Source organism: Protomyctophum parallelum (assembly GCF_964188405.1).
Source record: "Protomyctophum parallelum genome assembly, chromosome: 20".
Classification (NCBI taxonomy): domain Eukaryota; kingdom Metazoa; phylum Chordata; class Actinopteri; order Myctophiformes; family Myctophidae; genus Protomyctophum; species Protomyctophum parallelum.
Window position 1 is genome coordinate 35,919,165 of NC_139718.1, and position 19,396 is coordinate 35,938,560.

General features: G+C 46.2%; 1 protein-coding gene across 1 annotated transcript in view; it reads right to left on the bottom strand.

The window, feature by feature from the left end:
- Window positions 1–307: 307 nt before the first annotated feature.
- Window positions 308–19,396, bottom strand: part of npas3 (neuronal PAS domain protein 3) — a gene marked incomplete at its 5' end in the record, with an annotated part of 363,474 nt that continues 344,385 nt past the window's right edge. Inside the window, 4 exons of the mRNA XM_083791702.1 lie at window positions 308–2,547; window positions 6,534–6,649; window positions 6,873–7,020; window positions 18,788–18,894. Of these exons, the coding sequence (XP_083647828.1) occupies window positions 821–2,547; window positions 6,534–6,649; window positions 6,873–7,020; window positions 18,788–18,894 (2,098 nt within the window). The 3' untranslated portion in view covers window positions 308–820. The remainder of the gene's footprint in view (window positions 2,548–6,533; window positions 6,650–6,872; window positions 7,021–18,787; window positions 18,895–19,396) is intronic.

Consider the following 19,396-nt stretch of genomic DNA (forward strand, 5'->3'; position numbering starts at 1 on the left):
TTGATTTGTAAGTTAAATCTGAGCTAGAATATATTTGTAAAAAAGAAAATAAATGAAAAAAGAGAAAGAATTAACATTACATTTTCCCTAACTACGTATTTTCCCTCATTGAGAAACAACCTCAAAAAACCTTTTTTCAAAAGATTATCACTGAGACCTTTGTCGAACGCAAGAACATCCTCCTATCTTTCAGAATGTGTTTTCATCTAAGCCTTGATCACATCAAGATACCGAGGAGAACCCGATAACGAGTTTCTGACCATACAAATAACCTGTACCGTCCTCCTTAAATACAGACACAATCAGCATCTTCATAAAGATGTAACGTAACGTCAAATGAAAAAGCATCCCCGTCGGGCTCCAGTGGAGTCCTCAGGCAATATGAATTCTCTGTAGGCAAAAAAGGAATTCTTTACAATAAAGAATAGTCACGTTTTCTGTTTGTATTCAGAGGGAAACAATGTCACGGTTCACGATAAACGGGAGCAAAGGAGAGAGAGAGAGAAAGGTTGAGAGATTGTAAGAGGGGGAGGAAGAAGAGAGAAGGAAGATAGAAAAAGGGGGGATATGTTTGAGGGTCATTCAGGTCTGTTACATAAGCTCAGTTGCTCAGATTCAAAGTGCTAGAATACATTTTTGTCGTCCTCCCTTTCTTTCTCCTCTCTCGGAAAGCACAGTCTTACACCGCGTAGATAAAAGAGCGAGTTTTAGTAAGTAGTCTTTTATTTATCTTTTCTTTTTCACTAGTAAGTAGTCTTTTGTTTCTGACACAGTTTGTGATTCTGCTTAACACAGTAATGCGGTCTCGAGCGGTTCAGCGTTAATCCTCCTTCCTCTCCAGTGTGGTGTGCGTGTTGCTGTGGATACCATTGCTATACACGGGGAACGGCAGCGTCGAGAACAGGCCCTCCGCCGTCGTGAACACGTTGCCCACCGCGCCGGGCATCTGACCCCCGATCAGACCGCCGTTGCTGCCCGTCATGGCGGTGGCCGCCGCCGCCGAGCCCACGAACGGACTGCCGGCGGCCGCGGCCGCGGACATGTTGAGCCTGTGGACGTGGTGGTACAGCATCTCCATGGGCGTCTTGGGGTCCAGGCCGAACCCGGAGCCGTCCCCGACAAAGTTCATGGCGTTGGGGAGCAGGTTGCCCTGGGCCATGGCTAAAGTGACGTCTGCCGGGGCGTAGCGGATGGTCCCGGTGGTGTAGACCCTCGGAGGCGCGGCGCCGGCCGTGGCGGCCGTGGACGAGGAGGCCGTGAGCGTCCCCGCCACCCGGTGGACCAGCGGGAGGACCACGTTGCCCGCCTGCAGCCGCTGGAGCGCCTCCAGGTCCCCGGAGTACAGCAGGGAGGAAGAGGAGGACGACGACAAAGAGGACGACGAGGACGAGGAGGTGGTGGGCGTGCCTTGATGCTTGTCCCGCGGCGAGGCGGAGAGAGGAGGGGAGAGGGGGTCGGAGGAGGACGAGGCGCTGGAGGGAGGGGCCAGACTGGCCGCGCTGGAGGCCGAGGACGGGGCGGAGGAGCTCCCGTTGTAGGGAGGCTTCCTCCCCGCCCCTCCTCCGCTCCCCTCCGTCCCGGGAGGGGTGAGGACCGAGTCGGGGATGGACACCTGCAGGGAGCCCCCCTGCGGGGAGGGGAAGGCGTCGTGGGAGCCGGGGGCGGCGCCCGCCAGCTTGGAGGTCATGCTGTAGGGGGACTCGTTGCGGGAGATCTCCCTGTTGGGAGGGAAGTTCCAGATGCTGCTGTCATTGTCGAAGTTGATGGGTTCCGACATCTCCGTCTTGATCTTGAGGACGGAGGCCGCCGCCGCCGCCACGTCGGGAGAGGCCGCCGAGGGGAGGAGGTGGGTGGAGGAAGAGGAGGAGGACGCCGAGGCGTGCGAGGGGTCCACCAGCGGGACGGGGCTGGGCGTGGTCGACAGCCGCAGCCTCCGGCTCCTCATCCCATCCCACTTCTGCTTTTTCCGCCGCTTCTTTCTCTTCTGCAGCCTGGCGCCCCCGCTGGTCACGGCGCGCGCCTGTGCCTCGGCCGCGCTGTCGCAGTCCTTCATGTCGCCGTCCTCCTCCTCCTCGTCATCGTCATCCTCCTCGTCCTCCTCTTCGTCCTCCTCGTCGGACGACGACGACTGGCCGTTGCGAAGCTCCGCCCCCTCCCCGTCACCGTAGTGTTCTACCTTGATGTGAAGACCGCCGCCCAGCGTCCCCAGACCGCCCAGCGCCCCGAGACCCCCCAGCCCTCCTCCCAACCTCCCCAGCCTTCCCACGCCGTCCCCTCCTCCTCCTCCCCCCCCCACCCCGCCGCCCCCCACCCGGCCGCCCTCCACCTGCTCCTCCGCCTCTCCGTCGGAGTGCTCCCCCAGGCTGTCGTCGCTGTCCTGGCTCTCGGGGTTGCTGGAGCTGTCGCCCTCCTCCTGCCGCCTCATGTCCTGCTCCGAGGAGGTGTGTGACTGGCCGGGCTGCTGCTGCTGCTTGCTGTCCGCCTCTGGGTCCTCGCTGCGTTCCGACTGGTGGCCCGGCTTCCCCTCCATCTTGGAGTTCTCGTTGTCTGTTAGGGACAGAGACAGGAAGAGGTTGGTTGATAGTCTAATGATGGTTCAATATGATTTCAAAGCTTTTTTTGAGCGACCAAGTGTGTATCTGTATGAGTACGAAGCCTCAACTGCTGCAATACCGCTGGTTAACCTAAATCACACTGAGATTTATCTTACATTTGATAACATGTAAGATTTATTAAAGGTGCAGAATCTATATAATTTTGGACGGCTTTCAGAAAAACAAAACATTCCCTTTGTACAGTACACAGTATCAGTAACTAGCAGTGAACTGCATGTTGGCACTGAGCAGCCTGTTACCCACCCACACACACACACACACACACACACACACACACACACACACACACACAATGTGGTGCCATGCTAACTTATGCCAGCATAACGGCAGGTGCTGCCCGGTTGGCAGGTCTCTGTATCCTGCATGGGGCTAAAACACTCAATTGTTCCCTTGTACTCGTTCCAGTTTGGTGTCTTGGATCAAGTTTTTACTATTTTTAGCTGCGAGCTAGTATTAAGCTAGTATTAAGCCACTCAAGTCAGTCGGCCAGCCTGTGGGTCCAACATTTTCAAGCTCAAACCAAGAGCTGGTCAAACAGCTTATCACGAATAATGTGCTGTTTTGCCTCGTATTAAATTGCTGTTGAGCAACTTGACACATTATTAAATGTAGCGGTGGACACTGGACAATTACTTGAGTACTGTACTTCAAGCTGTATTACCGGTTTGTTTTAGTGAATACATTTCACTATTTCAATATTTTGTCCAATCTGTAAAGTCAAGTATGTTAATACAAATATACAATATACAGTAACTACAACTGGGATGGTTGTAGTTGGTCTCTATGCTCGTTAATCGAGACGTTTTGATCCAATTTCTGGTTCGACACAAATTTCAAAATTAGATGTCTCCCCACAGCAAGCAGGCAGTCTCTATTAGTGAGGTTGTAGTTCAGCTATCTTTGCTATTCTTGAATGTTCCTCTTAGTCTTTCCTTTAATGATCAGGAAATTAATAATTGTAACTTATTTTAACTTTTTGTATAATCGCTTAGTTCGGTTAAAGGTTGCATCCCTAGTATCACTGCGTACGTAAATCATTTTAGTCCCTGGTTTCACACTATATATTTATGCACCAACTTGTTCTTTAAACAGATCCATTTTCCAGTGGTGATGTCTCATTCTGGAGCGAGCCTACCCTAATCCAGTTAAACAGCCGTGTTGGCAGCGGGCAGCGTTGGTATGGTGCCTCTCTGTTGCCGGTGCCCGTGGCCAGACGCTGTAGCGCTTGGCACCAGTCAAACACACTCACGGCGCCAAGACACCGCCCCACCGCCACATCACAGCTGGCAAGCATCTGATGATGCCAATGAAGGCTAAACTAGATCACATTATGAACACCGGTGTGCCGTGTTTGCGACGTGTCGTACAAAAAACAACGTCTGCAGAGGTGCAGTAGACGTCTGATTTTGAAACCGCCGGGCACATCTGAATCTTCCCTTTGGTTTTCCATCAAATACTTTAGCTTTTCTATCATTTGCTTTATCTTCATGTCTTTCTCGTTCCGGAAATAAAAAAAGCTTGAACGCAAACACATTCGATCCATTGCTTTTCGTTTTACGCAAACCCGTGACGTGACAATAATGTTGATTCTGATTCTTCCTGTATCCTGTAACACCAAAAGGGGTTCCCGCTCAGAATGGGTTATACACCATGCAAATCCCGGGTGGCCTACAGGTATCTGCTTGAGGGTCAAGCAGATATTGACACAAGGTCGATTTTGACACATTTCTACTGTACGTTACTACCGTATGCGTTTACTCCCTAATTATTATTACTTTTTAGTTTAGATGTATCTCTTTACCCTGGATATGTCCTGTGTTTCATGATTACTATACATTTCCCTCACGGGATCAACACATCTAATCTATGTGATCTCAGCTTCTGCCGTCCTATACATGGCAGGTTGTTTTGTTTAAATCTTTCAGCCCATTGACCCAGATGTCCACCACATTATAACCTTATTTCAAATCGTTTTCTTTTTAAATCATTCTGCTGTCAAGGCGCCGCCGTTTTGTCCTTGTCGTCTTGCCGATTTGGGAATTGGTGATTATTCTAGCGTTGTGCTCATTGTGAAGTCGCTGTGGATAGGAGTGTCAGCCAGACGCCAAAACACTTGACTCTCAGGCTCATTGAAATGTATTACATTTACATTTAATGTCTTCAGCAGGTCCCATCATTCGGAGTGACTTACAATAAAAGGGAAGAAAGACAAGGGAACATGCAGGTTTCCTAGACTCTGTTACACGCTCTTATTAGATCTGAACACATCCTCCTGCTGTAATTTCTCTAGGTCAGTGAGTGGTTCTCGAACGTTTGCATTTGGCGGCGCGTTTCGAGCTTGTGGATCTGCTGTTGTGTGAAGCTGTGGTGTGATCACGTAGCGCGTACATTTTCTGCCCGCCAGCAGTGATATAGTATATACACTCCTGCTGATTTAATATCAGTTCCCACTGCAACGTTCTCTCCTGTGTCTCTCAGCTTCCCAGCTGTCAGTAACGAGTCTAACGACTACCGTACATTCCATTAAAATTGAGTGGTTTGTTCACGAGTAAATAAATGGAGACCAGTTGAAAATGTTCTCCGGTTGTCCTTTTTCTTCTGTAGAAATGTATTTGAAAATAAATAAAAAAGTCACACTTGTGTGAAGTGAGGGGTGCTCTTATCATACATTAGCTAATCAAAGCGTCACATTCCGTGCTACAAACACACAGGACACACAGAGCTGTGCATAGGAGGGGCCCCTCAAAAATAAGGGCCAAGGGGGAGGAATAGTGTCCCTATGCACCATTATAGCCAATAATTTAACTGACCAAAAGTGCCTGTAGGAACTGTTGTCTCTATGCTGTGTCTGCATGCCAGTACTCCCAGTAGCTGTTGGCTTTGTAGCACTCATCAATGATAAATGCTGACACGTATATAGAAGGCCAATAGCCTCTTTCTCTCTCTCTGTGTAATCAAATATTTTCTATTTTATTGGCTGATGTGATGTGATGATAAGAACACCCCTTACTTCACACAAGTGTGATTTTTTACTCAAATCTTTGCTTCTGGGAGTCCCTGGAACAAAACATTTGGTTGAGATGGGGGTTTTGTGTGCTCTCCCAATGGAGAGAGATAATTGCAACTGTAACACATTTTATCCCGGGTTTCCTGTTCAGACAAAATGGAATCTTGGCCAGGGGAGATATTGGGCTTATGAGCATCGGCCATGCAGGCTACTTGTCAAGCAGCAGGTGTTCAACAGGGTCGAAATGTCTCAATGGGAGAGTAGGGAGACCTCCTCCAACCACTGCACATGTAGGACTAGTTGCTGTATTAACTAGACATGCACTCTGTGGAGGTGCCAACTTGCGCTACTGCTACTAACTAATGTCTATTACAACTGCCGTTCTAAATCCTTTAGACCCGTTATTGACCTTATACCAACCTTGAAACGTACCTTAGTTACTATAATGTCACCATCAACAGCCAATAAGGGTCCACCATTCTTACCCCGACATACTGCATGTCGTACTATGCAGCCAATACACAACGCTGCTGCGCCAGTCGGGAGGAATCTGACCCTTCTGACCCCCCCCCCATCCACCACCCCTTCCACCGCCCGTGATTATCAATGCACAGCAGCTTCACAACATTCTGCTGCCCGAATGGGGTCCCTCAGGATTCCTTGACCAAATGGACCTGTACGCTTCCCAAAAGGTTAACTGAGGAGAGCGGGTCCTTGAAATGAAAAGGTTTGAGAACCAACTGTCCAATAATCTTATGTTGTTTGCCCTTGCTAAAGTGTATTACCTCGCTACAGTGCCAAGCAATTTATCTCTCTCTCTCTCTCTCTCTCCTCTCCTCTCCTCCCTCTCTCCCTCTCTCCCTCTCTCTCTCTCTCTCTCCCCCCCCCCCCCCTCCACTCATCCTTCCTACCGGAGGTTTCTTTGCTTTCAGATTCAGAGTCCGATGTCTCGGACGACTCTGAGGTTTTCTCCGGCAGGTTGGGCAGCTGGGCGATGTCCATGGGCGTGTCCTTGTACTCATGTAAACTGCAGAGAGAAACACGCAGACAGTTATAGAACCTATACATGTGCACAGCAGGTCCTTGTTAATCCCCGTTATATACTGTACAGTACTGTCGCTGTTGGTTTCGATTGTGAGGACACATATTTGACCCGGAAGATGATCTTATATGCAGTTATTAGATTTGTTCTATAACCTTCTTTGACCCAGAAAGATGTTCTTATATGCAGTGATTGGATGTGTTCTTACCTGAGAACATAGTTGACCCAGATGATGTTCTTCTCATTAGCGTTCTTGGCGTTGATGGCGATGGTGGCACTGGACTGGATCCAGATGTAACCTCCATTCTTCTGAATCCAGCGGTAATACTTGGTCACACACTGACCCTTGTTTATTACTAGAGAGAGAGAGGGGGGTGGGGGGGGGCATATTAGGTCACAGCAGAGAGTTGCGTCACCTCCGTTGACTACATCGGGCCAGGTCTTCTAAATAGCCTTCTATTGGCGAATAGTGACAAAGCCCTGAACCGGAGGTTTACGGAATGCCCTGGAGTCTATGAGTGTTTGTCACTATATTCTGAGCTACATGAACCACGTGCCTGTACACTAGTAGGCCATAAATGGACTACTAGTGCTCAAGCAGAGCGCGCAAGTACTCCCGACCGCTACGAACTTACTATCAGCCCCTCTGTTAAATATTGAAATTAAATACTTAAACAACAAATAAACCTTTAAAGAAATCCGACATTAATAAAGTGATATGAGGTAGGGGCAGGCAATATGACAAAATATTATATCACAATATCTTTTCAGAAATGATCACAATATTGATATTAATCTGGATATCATATTTTTTATATAATCTATATAATCAATTTGTTTTTATACTGATAGACTATTAGTTTGGTATGCAGATAGATAGATAGATAGATAGATAGATAGATAGATAGATAGATAGATAGATAGATAGATAGATAGATAGATAGTCAATTAATTTTATGAATGGATGGACAGACAGACTATCCGTTTTTATCTTGCTGTTCTATCATGTGAGTGTGACATTTAGACAGTGCAGAGGCTACTCGATGGTGAATTAGTAATGTAACATTCTCCTTGGCTTTGACTGCTTCAGTTCAGAAGCGTTGCATTTAGAGTTATGGACCTGAGCTAGGCACTGACTAATATATCCAGCCAGGCAAGGGCAGAAGGTTCCTATAATGACAGTGGGTGCCCACCTTAGAGTAGCCTGCGCACACGCTTTTAGCGAGGTGCTAAGCAAAGGTTTTTTTGGTATTATCAATCAATACGTCCACTCCATGTGCGTGCGCACGTGCACTCTTTACGTGCGCGGCTGCACGCTGTTTCACCCACGTTTGGTTAAAAGTTATATCAAGTGATGTTTTAACATTACAAACTTTCTAAATAACTTTAGTATTCAACCGTTTCAACGGTCAGGGTCCTAGCAAGTCCTTCTGTCTACAGAGAAGAGAACTGAGCAGCAACACAGGGAGGGGCGGTGCGGTGGGAGCAAAGGGACAGATCTTCAAATGAACACCGCATTGAGCCTCGACACGTTGTTAGCTTGTAGCTCTGCTCTTTTTGGCGAACGACACCGCCGTTCAGAAATATAAATTTAGGTATAGAACCGCGACAATATAATGTGCACTTGCTGTAGACAGAGACTTGTCTTTATCACGATTGAATGGTCAAATCCTGTAGTCGCACCTGTGCTACAAATCTAATTTTACAACTCGCACAGTGATATTTTTAGTCGCAAATGCGAGTACCTAGTCGCACTGTCGAGCCCTGGGAATAGCTGTAGTATGCGTATGTCGTCTGAGTTGTTTTCCCCATGTGGTCAGATGCCTGCCTGGGGGCGGTGTGAAAAAGGGTAGGTGCCTCTGTGCTGGTGGAGAAGTGTGACGATTATGACGTCACAGCAACTTTGCCCGTGGGATCGTGTGGTGATGTAAAAACAATATCTGTACAGTAAATATGACAGTTGCGTCGGTAAAATGTAGCCTAGATGGATTCTGGGAGCGTGCAGATTTGTTTTGGCATGGAGAGATGTGTGCTAATAGTGTGGCTCGGTCGGAGATAGACCACGGACAAATAAACGGGTTTTTATTCACTAATAAATTCATTATTCATCTTATTGAAAAAATGGCTTCGTTAAGACCTCCATATTATTATGGTCAATGCCTGTGTGAAAAGCGATTGGAGAGATTGGTGCAGGCAATGAGGAGATACGCCGGTGTTTCTGACATTCATTCATTCATTCATTGTTAGAATTATAGTATGATAGTATGATGATGATAGTATGATGATGATGATAGTATGATGATAGAATATGACCACCATGACAATCATACATACTATAGCCTACTTTTGGTCCAGCCGACCACAATACTTTCACGCTCTGCTTGCACAAGTATTAATTATAGGTAGTTGCATGTTGCGTTTTTTTTAGGGGCTTGTTTCCAAAGTGTAGTTACTTATTTTGGCTTGCTTTCCTATAATGTTCTTTAAACCAGTGGTTTTCAAACATTGTCATGTCAAGGGAGGACCCCCAAATAAATATTTGTCCATGAATCCCCCATCTGAAAACATGTTGTGCCAGCGACCCCAGATTTGTGTTGTTAAAAATGTGTCTTTTTTTTCCTTTTCTTTTTTTGGAAATAGACAAAACACCAAAGAGAACAGGAGTCAGGACCACGAGAGAGAGAGAGAGAGAGAGAGAGAGGGGTGAGATAAATTGAATTCAGAGCACAACAGACAGATGGAGAGAAGTAAAAGAGAGCAATAGAGATAAACGGAGTGAGAACAACAAAAAAAGGAGAAATAGACACAGAGAGAGAGAGGGGGTACGGGTCCATCAGGTGTCAGGTAACAGCTGGCTGTGAGATGCTCTATTGCTGCCATCATTAATCACACACACGGACATATGTAGACATGTGTGTAGACGTTTCTAGGAATGTGTGTGCTGTGTGTTGATATTTCCCCCCGTGTTGTAAGACTGCAAAACAAATCACCAACAAAGTACATTATTGTCAACCCTTTCTCCCGACATAAAACATGAATAATTCCGCATCCCTAAGTAGCCATTTGTCTTGTGATCAACTGTGATTGTTGGAGCGGCGGAATGGAACCCAGGTCTCTGCATTTAGGACAGGAACGCATGCGGTGTCATCTAATAGCTTTGAACCATTGCCATTATTTTAAACTTCAGCTGTTGAAAAATAGCAGATCTACAAGCTCATAACGCGGCACCGAGTGCCGCGCTATGAGCTTGTAGCTATTTTTGAAAAATCGTGAAATGTGGCGCTAATCTTTGAATATATATTCTTTCACAGTGAACATTTTTAACTCAAATCTTTGCTTTCTGGGAGGTCCCTGGAGCTAAATATTTTCAGATGGGCGCCCGCGGCCAAATACAGATAATTCTGGGGGTCCTTGACATGGAAAAGGTTGAGCACCACTGGCATAGAAAGATAAGTTTTTTCAGAAAACTGTTTGCAACTGACTTTTTTCAGGCCTAAATAGGAATGTCTCTCATTCTTGAACCTTATTTGACTAACCGTCACTGTACACAAAGCACCGGCTAAAAGGGAAAGATGGTATGAGTTGCACGTTGTTTTTTTGGTTGTTTTATTGTTCTAACACAATGGAATAAAAACTAAGTGAGACCACGTTTTGAAAAGTGACGATAACCAAGAAGAGAGCTTTCTGCAACATGTCCACCAGCAGTACCTCTCTTTCACCAGGAGATGGTGCTGTGGCACTATGACAGCCCTCAACTCTCTCTCTGTCTCTCTGTCTCTCTCTCTCTCTCTTTCTCCCTCCCTCCCTCCCTCTGTCTCTCTCTCTCTGTCGTTCCTTCGCCTTGGCTGAACTGGAGCGCCTTTCCACCGCTCAGCCTCTGTTTAGCAGCACGCCAACAATACATTTTGTCCAAATGAACCAGTAAATGGTTATCTAAACCCGTATGTACAGGCATTAATCAGCCAAGCGGCTTCAAACAGAAACATTTAGAAACGATCGAGTCGCACTGAGAGCTAAATTCATGCTCTTCTACTACTCCTCCATTTAATTACGGTTACAAATGGCCTCTTTCCACGAAGAAGAAAGACCAAGCACCGCATGAAGGGAAAGGAAAGCGAGAGAGAAGAGGAAAAAGAAAAGAAAAACAGAGAAAGAATCCAGAGATCCAGAGCAAAATGGAGAGAGAAACAGGGAAGCATAGAGCAGGAGGGGAGGGGTCAATTTATATTAAAAGAAGGGCAGTAATTAAAAACTATTAACAACTAATAGCATTGTTTAAGACCACATCCCCAGGGTGAGATAATTAACTTTGGTCCGACGCCAAACTGACTGCATGGTTTGACTATTCATAGAGTGAGTTAGAGAGAGAGAGAGAGAGAGAGAGAGAGAGAGAGAGATGGGGTAATGAAAGAGAGTGAAGCAGAATAACTTGTTTGCGTGTTAAGGCAGGGATGGTGAAACCATGTCACCTTGACTTTGACCTTGCTTTGTTTGTACCGCAGAGTAAATAAACACCATACAATACACGCACGCACGCACGCACACACACACGCACGCACGCACGCACGCACGCACGCACGCACACACACACGCACGCACGCACGCACGCACGCACGCACGCACGCACGCGCGCGCGCACGCACGCGCGCACGCACGCGCGCACGCACGCGCACACGCACAGTTGTGTGCTGCCTATTCAAATGACTATGGCCTGAGAGCACTAGTAAGAACAGAATACCCTCAACTAAAGTAATGGAGTGTGTGTGTGCGTGTGTGTGCGTGCGTGCGTGTGTGCGACAGACAGACAGACAGCACTAGACATGAAGTCAATCATTCTAAAGAGAGCGAAAGAATGTGCAAGTGTCTGATACAGCAAGAGAGACGGATGCATGGCTGGTATGTGTGTGTGTGTGTGTGTGTGTGTGTGTGTGTGTGTGTGTGTGTGTGTGTGTGTGTGTGAGTGCGTGCGTGCGTGCGTGCGTGCGTGCGTGCGTGCGTGCGTGCGTGTGTGCGTGCGTACGTGCGTGCGTGCGTGCACACGTGCATGCGTACGTGTGTGCGTGCGTACGTGAGTGCACACATGTGCGTGCATGTGCCAGACAGAGAGAGAGAGGTAATTGATAGCACGATTCAAATTATGCGAGGATTAACAACAATATGTAAAATGTCTTTATGCAAATTAAACATAAAGAGGGAGGATTTATACAAATTAAAATCCCCATTTTCAATGTTTTAGTGTGAGCTCATTTACTTAAGGGATTAAACTGGGAATGAAAGGAGTCCCGTATAGATGTTTGTGTTCAACAATATTCTGCATGTGTTGTAATGATTCTAATGTTTAAGAAAAAAATGTCATGCGTTTAGAGATTCTGATTGAATAATGAATAGGCCTACTTTATTAAGAGTTTCCTAAATAAATAAAACATAAAAGCACAGAAGATTACAGTGCATTTATGGTGATAGGCTTAAATTTAGTTTTTGCAGGGGCCAGTTCTGAATTGCAGCCACCTGGAAGTGCTCTTTCAGAGCGGTTTTGAAGGATTCACAGACTGTTGGTGGGGCATTCCAGTAGAACAAATTAAACCGCATGTTTGAGCCGAATCTGAGTCGAACATGATTTGTGGAGCTCCCTCTGGTGTTGCGTTTGTGTTACATGGGTGTCTTTGTGGTGTAGTGTATCTTGTAGACCAGGCCCATTGCAAGTTGCTGTACCTTCTACCACCCTAGCAAAATGAGCAGGGGTTAGATGAGTTGTAGGTGTGAGGCCAGCACGTAGTAGCCTGACCAGGTTGTTTTGGGATGTCTGTAGCCTTGTTTTGAAGGCCTTTGTGGTGCCATGGTAGCATGAGGAGGGCTATGTTGTGCTATGGTAGCATGAGGAGGGCTATGTGGTGCTATGGTAGCATGAGGAGGGCTATGTGGTGCTATGGTAGCATGAGCTGCATGCATAGGCATAGTGACATTGGATGAGCCCAAAATATTGTTTTCATTGTCATGATTTGTCACGATCCAAGTTGGCTTTGTCCGCGGCGTAACCGTCTTTAAATAAATACTTTAAGAAATGAGGAGGAAAATTAACGGCGATTTCTTTTCCGGGTCTCTCGAGGGGGCGGGACTGCAACGCTATATTCCGACTGACCAGTGTGGAGATCCTGTGCAAAAATTCTTGTTCTCAAGTTGACTTATTTTTATTTCTCTGTACTGGAAAGATTTGCCTCCAAGATACTACCCAGGTAGGCAATTTCCTCTTTTCTTGTGATAACATTGTTACACACTTTTATTGTGACTTATTATTATTGTGAACATTATTCTAATGTTTTTATTTTGTATTGGTATAAGTCACTCTGGAGAAGGCCATCTGCTACTGCCTAAACTGTCACAGTTTAGGTATTAAACAGAGGCTCGTGGTTTATATATTTGCTGTAGGCATAAACAGAGTTTTATTAAATAAAAAAAAGTATATATTTCTTACAAAGTTTTAGACTTTAACTACTATTGTAGAGAAATAAAGATTGAGAAATACAGATTATCATTAAATTCAGTCTTAGACAGAGGGACAAAAATGCAAGCGCGCGCGCGCACACACACACACACACACACACACACACACACACACACACACACACACACACACACACACACACACACACACACACACACACACACACACACACACACACACACACACACACACACACACACACACACACACACACACACACACACACACACACACACACACACACACACACACACACACACACACACACTTTGTCTAATTAAACCTGTATATAGGAGGGGCTATAGCGCCCCTCAAAAAAAGAAAATCTGGGGTAGAAAAGAAGTAGCCGATCGACGAGCTCACAACACGACGGCGTTGTGAGCTCGTCGATCGGAAATAACAAAGCCCTGCGGGACTCCGCGCTCAGCCATATGGGGTTTATAAGACCTGGAGATCCAGGAGCTGAAGCTCATTTCTTTCAATTGAACAACTGTGAAATCTCTCCAGATAACAGTCTGGAAGCTAAACGCCTTTAAATCCTAATGCTATCAAACGACGCCTGCTGATGCTAACATTCACAGCCTTAATGTGTTCAGACATAGAATCTATAGAGCATCGACTTGCAGACCGCCATGCCCTCTGACACCACATCAAACCAAGCACTGCATGAAACACGCACAACGTTATTTATTTTCAGTTCACATATGACTGTGATTTCCTGTTCATAACGCTGTCTTATACGTCAAGCTGTCCTCTGTAAAAAAGAAAGAAAAACAACAACTCTAATGTGTAGAGCTCTGGTCTTTGAAGTTGTACTCTGTAAAATCTCTCTAAAAGATAAATAATGTCTCCCTGTAAAGGTCTGCTCAGTAGAACTCTCCTCTGTATAAAGCTCACCTTCTCTTTAAAGTGCTCCCCTGTGTAAAACCTACTGTAATTCATGCTCCGTCGAGAGAATAGCACACCTGCCAGCTCGCAGCACGCGTTCTGAGCTTGTACGTTGTCGTTGGTTGTCGCCGCGCGACAAAGTGTGAATGGGGCTTAGAGTTCTCCTAGCTCTCACTCCTCATGGTAGCCCATCTCTCTGGGAGAAGAGGCCAGTGAAAGATAGGAAGTTAACTCATCTGGTAGCTCCTATCTCTGGGAGAAGAGGCCAGTGATAGGTAGTAATAGTGCTGCTGCTGTTTATAAGCTTTGGTCGTTCACAATCCAGAAGGCTTCTCTCCCTCTCGCTTGCTTTGGAAATTCCTCTCTGGGGTTTGTTTTATCATTTCTGGATTATTATTATGTATATATTTATTTTTTTGAGGGGCGCTATAGCTCCTCCTATGTCCAGCTTTGAGGGTTTGTGTAAACACAAACATTACGTAAACACAAACATTGAAGGCAAATGTGACGACGCAAATTGTGATTGGCCGGAATATGATGATGTATGATGATAAGCGTGCTCCTCACTTCACGTGCCTCACTTTACACGCTCTCTCTCTGTCTAAATTTGACACACGCGTTCCACACCCCCACAGAGAGGGCAGTGGCCGGTGTTGAGTCAGTCGGACCCACGGTTGTCCATAACCGCCACAAAAGGCCTCTGCCCTCAGCCACAGCTGACATCACAAAGCCTCTACCACTATATTCTAACTATAAATGCACCAAGTCTGTGTGTGTACGTACGTCTGTATTTGTCTTATATTCCTTAAGGTGGTTGTATTCCACTTGACATCCATCTCCTGTCATAGCAGCTCACAAATATTGCTGCTGTGTTTGTACATTGTTGTACTTCACCCAACAGATATGGGAGTTTTTTGTCATTAAGTCATGTTTTCAAAGTCTCCTTGGGTGATTGTAATGTGTGGGAAGTACGTATATGTCTCTGATGTCTTGATACAGTGGGCAGACGGTTAGGAAGTGTAGCTCAGTCTCTACTTCGTTTTGTGTGCAGTGGGTGCATAGTCTGTCTTCTCCTGGGAGCCAGGTATGCCTATGGCAGCCTTTCTCAATTGTATGATCGTAAGTGTTCAATGAGTCTATATCGAGTTAATATTTTCCTTCGTTTTGGATCAGTTACAGTGCTGAATTATTCTGCTACTGTGAATTTTCTGTTTAGAGCTAAATAGCATTCCATTTAGCTCGGGGCTTTAGGTAGATCTTTTCCAGTGTGTGAGATAGCTTTCTTTTAGTTTTCTTATGATTTGGTGTCTGTCTGTCTGTCTGTCTGTCTGTGTCTGTCTGTCTCCTTTAACCCCTCTCTCTCTCTCTCTCTGCATGTCTCTCTCTACCAGGTGAGATCTTTAACCCTCTCCACTTACTCCTCCATTAAAATCAATCATCCCAGGTTCTCAGTCCATTGATCGGACGACTCTAATGAAGGAGATATTCCCACCGTTGGGGAGGGGTGGAGAGACAGAGACAGAGAGAGAGAGAGAGAGCGAGAGGGAGAGGGAGAGGGGGGTATTTAAAAGGGAATAGTAACTGCTTTAATCTGCTCCTCTCTCTCCTGGAGCCCCAGGCTAACCCCCGAGCACCATTGCTCTCTCTCTCTCTCCCTCTCTCTCTCTCTCTCTCTCTCTCTCTCTCTAATACACTACGTTCACTGTCCTCTCTCTCCTCCTGTCCTTCACTACAGTTTAATCACTTGGATCGCCTCCTTGTGTTTCCCTTTCAGATGCCCTTTATCTACTGTAACTACCCTGTGTGTGTGTGTGTGTGTGTGCGTGCGTGCGTGCGTGCGTGCGTGTGTGCCGTATAAAAGTGACGGTAATTTATGTGAAATTGTTTTATGGAGAAGTCCTTGTTATCCTCTGACACACACACACACACACACACACAGGGGGGGGGGGGTTACTGCATGTGACAGCAGTCTTTTTATGACAGACAGACAGACAGACAGACAGACAGACAGACAGACAGAGGTATGCAACAACACAGCAGACGCATGGAAGACATAGTGTTTGTGACACGCTTCATACATGGCCGTCTCCATATATGAAGATCAAATCACTGACCTCATCAAACCCTAGATAGCCATACATGGAGAAGACTGGATCATCAACTAGATCTGCATATATGGAGCCGGCCAGCAACTCTACATCTGACCTCACACCCTTAGAACCCCATATATCGAGCTGACCTGTTCTGACACTACCCCACCCGTCCTTCCTCTTCGATGTCTCCCTTTTGACTGATACCTGTCCATTCAAAATATAGATGGGCCCGCCCCAAAGTTATTAGTACAGCCACACCCGGCCCGAAAATTAAGGCCTGGCCCTACCCGGGCCCTCATCAAACCCTGTACGCTCAAGACACTGCCCCCGCTGCCACCCATATATGGAGCTGACCCGTTCTGACATTCCATAATGTTGATCTGACCTCATCAAACCATGTACACTCAAGACACGCTCCACATATGTCCAGTACAGAATTCATTCCATATGTTGATCTGACCCCCCCATGCCAAAGTGCCAGCACTCGCCCAGCAGTCTGCCGTGCACGCGACCTTAATGCGTCTCACTGGTACTATACCCAATTAATATTCACATTGTGCCCCAATCCAGGATACAGATGGCATTAAATCATACACGTCAGTTCAGGAAACAGTCCACTCAACCATTGATTGAATTTGTAGATCAGAGGAGATTAGAAGAGGGAAACTTTTGGACGTGGTTCACCAGCAGAACAGCTCCGCAGCATGAAGGGAATATGTCTCGTCTGTAATTGACTGGAGACGTCATTGAAACCCCAGTGCGATGCAGTGGAAACTCGGATATCTTTTGATAAAACAATTCTCATTTTGTATATCGTCTCGTCTCCTCGTCTGCATGGTAGTGCTGTACCTCGCCATCTGTACATGATTTGAATCGGTTATGTTTTGAATATAAACCACCTTCCTGGTCATGAACACTATCTCGTCTCTGTCGGGTGGAAACCTCATATGTCACAAAGTGTTATACTCAGTCAGGATTCAAATTCAAAAGTAGCAAAAGTAGCAGGTCGTGGCAGGTTTCGAGCTTGTGGATCTGTGACTTTTGATGCTTTTGGGTGACACAAGTCGGGCGTTCATTTACGAAAAGTAAAAATGTGGATATAGGAGGTTTCTGCCAAACAGTAATGATCTACTATAGTCATAGTTCCGGAACAATTATTTCCACAAATCATTTTGACAAATGTCTCACACTTTCACTGAAGTAAAAGTATTAGTTTGATTATACAGTAGGCTTGATATACACAGAGAAATCCTCGATTGAAATGTAGCCACGCCCACGTGTCCCTCAGAGTACACATTCGTGAGGATTCTTGCTGTGTACTAATAACCGTATTTTGGAACAAAATCATCCGCATTGAAGTTGTGAAAGGGAGATTAGAGTAGCTCTGGCATTAGCAAGACACCTGATAAACATCCCATAAACCTCAGAGAGAGAGAGAGAGAGAGAGAGAGGGAGAGAGACTCTGCTTCAGACACAAAAGAGCAGAAACTCTCGCCGTGACACCAGCCCCGGCCATCTGGTCTGCACAGTGAGAAGAACAAATCCTCCTTTTCAGGAAAGAAATTAATTTTGAAAGAAAAAGAATGAAAGGGGAGCGGAGGTGAGGCGAGATGCGTATTAAACGACAGACAGAGTCATTTATACTTCTCTGTGCCGGAGACCTCTCCCTGACCCCCTCATCCACACAGGAAAAGACGGGAATAATCTGCTCATACTTTCCTCTTTTTTTCTCTCTCTATCCCCCATTTTTGTCTCTCGCTCTCCCCTTTCCTCTTAACACACCTTGACCCCGCGCGCTCTCGCTCTGCGTTGACCCCGCCGGGCCACCGTAGAACACTTCCTGATTGCTATACTCTGGACATAGCGGGCTGGAAATTCGGGGGGGGGGGGGGGGGGGGGGGGAGGTGAGGAAGTTAGAGATGTAATTGGAAAAGTTTGAACCGAATATGTAGAGTTCTGATGTCTGCAGGAGGGCTGACACACTGTTCTGTTTTATGATAGGCTGGGGAGCACGCACACAAACACACACACATCCTGTTGATGAATGTCTACAAGCATAGTCTGTGTGTGTGTGTGCATGCGCACACATAATGTGTTACTTTTTCACCCTGGTTGGGTTGTGGCCTTAAACCGTCCAGTCACGCATTTTGTCCTCCTATGATCCAGGGTGATCAGAGTGTGCTACAGTGCGGAACTGCGGATTGTAGACACACTAGTCTCGGGTAGGCAGACAACTATCCCACAATCTGCGAATGCTATATAAAGTCTGGAACTACACCTCCTGAAATCCAAGTAAGGAAGCTGCCATTTCCTTTCACGAAAATATATTTTAAAATATCGTAACATTTTATTTTCGCATTTCCTTTCCTGCTAAGCAACAAGCTATATTATGCTTACATGATTTCTATTTAAGAGATTATTAAAGAGGAACGGAAGTGGGGGGGAGGCTCCACTTCCGCTTTATCGCTTACTCATGCTAGAGCTTCCGTTGCTCCAGACTGTATGACAGCAGCAACAGGCAACAGTCTGGCAACGAGAGACTATAAACACATGCACTAACACCCAGTAGTATGTTGGATCTGATCCCAGATCAGAGGAGCAGCTGAATGCAGTAACACTGATCACAGTAAGGCTACTCACGGTCCAGGTGAGCGTGTCTGATGCCCTCCACATCCTCAGCATGGATGAACTGGTAACACCGCTTCCCCACCACGTCTACTGGCGTCAGGTCCATGTAGTCACTGATTCTACACATTGCACAGGCACACACACACACACACACACACACACACACAATTTTCACACACAATTTTCAGACATTTAAAATGGCGAAATAAAATTGTAAATGGTACATTTATATAGCGCTTTTATCGAAAGCGCTTTACATAGATTGTACATTACATTAATTCATAACACATACATTCATACACCGATGGTGGAGGAAACCATGCAAGACACCGACCTGCACATCGGGAGCAATTAGGGGTTCAGAGACTCGCTCAAGGACACTTCAACACTAATTCTTGGGGAGCCCGGGAACTGGGAATATCACAGTTCCCATCTGGCCTTTGGCTCTGTACTTGGATTGTTCCTTTTTCCCTCTTTCCTGAAAATAGCTGATCTACAAAGTCTTTCTTATCGCGCAGAGATTTGGCTGCGCCCCTGTAGTCATTCTGAGGACCCCTTATGGGTCCTCGACCCCCTGTTGAATATGTATATTATAATTAATTAAACCCTATATTCATTGCC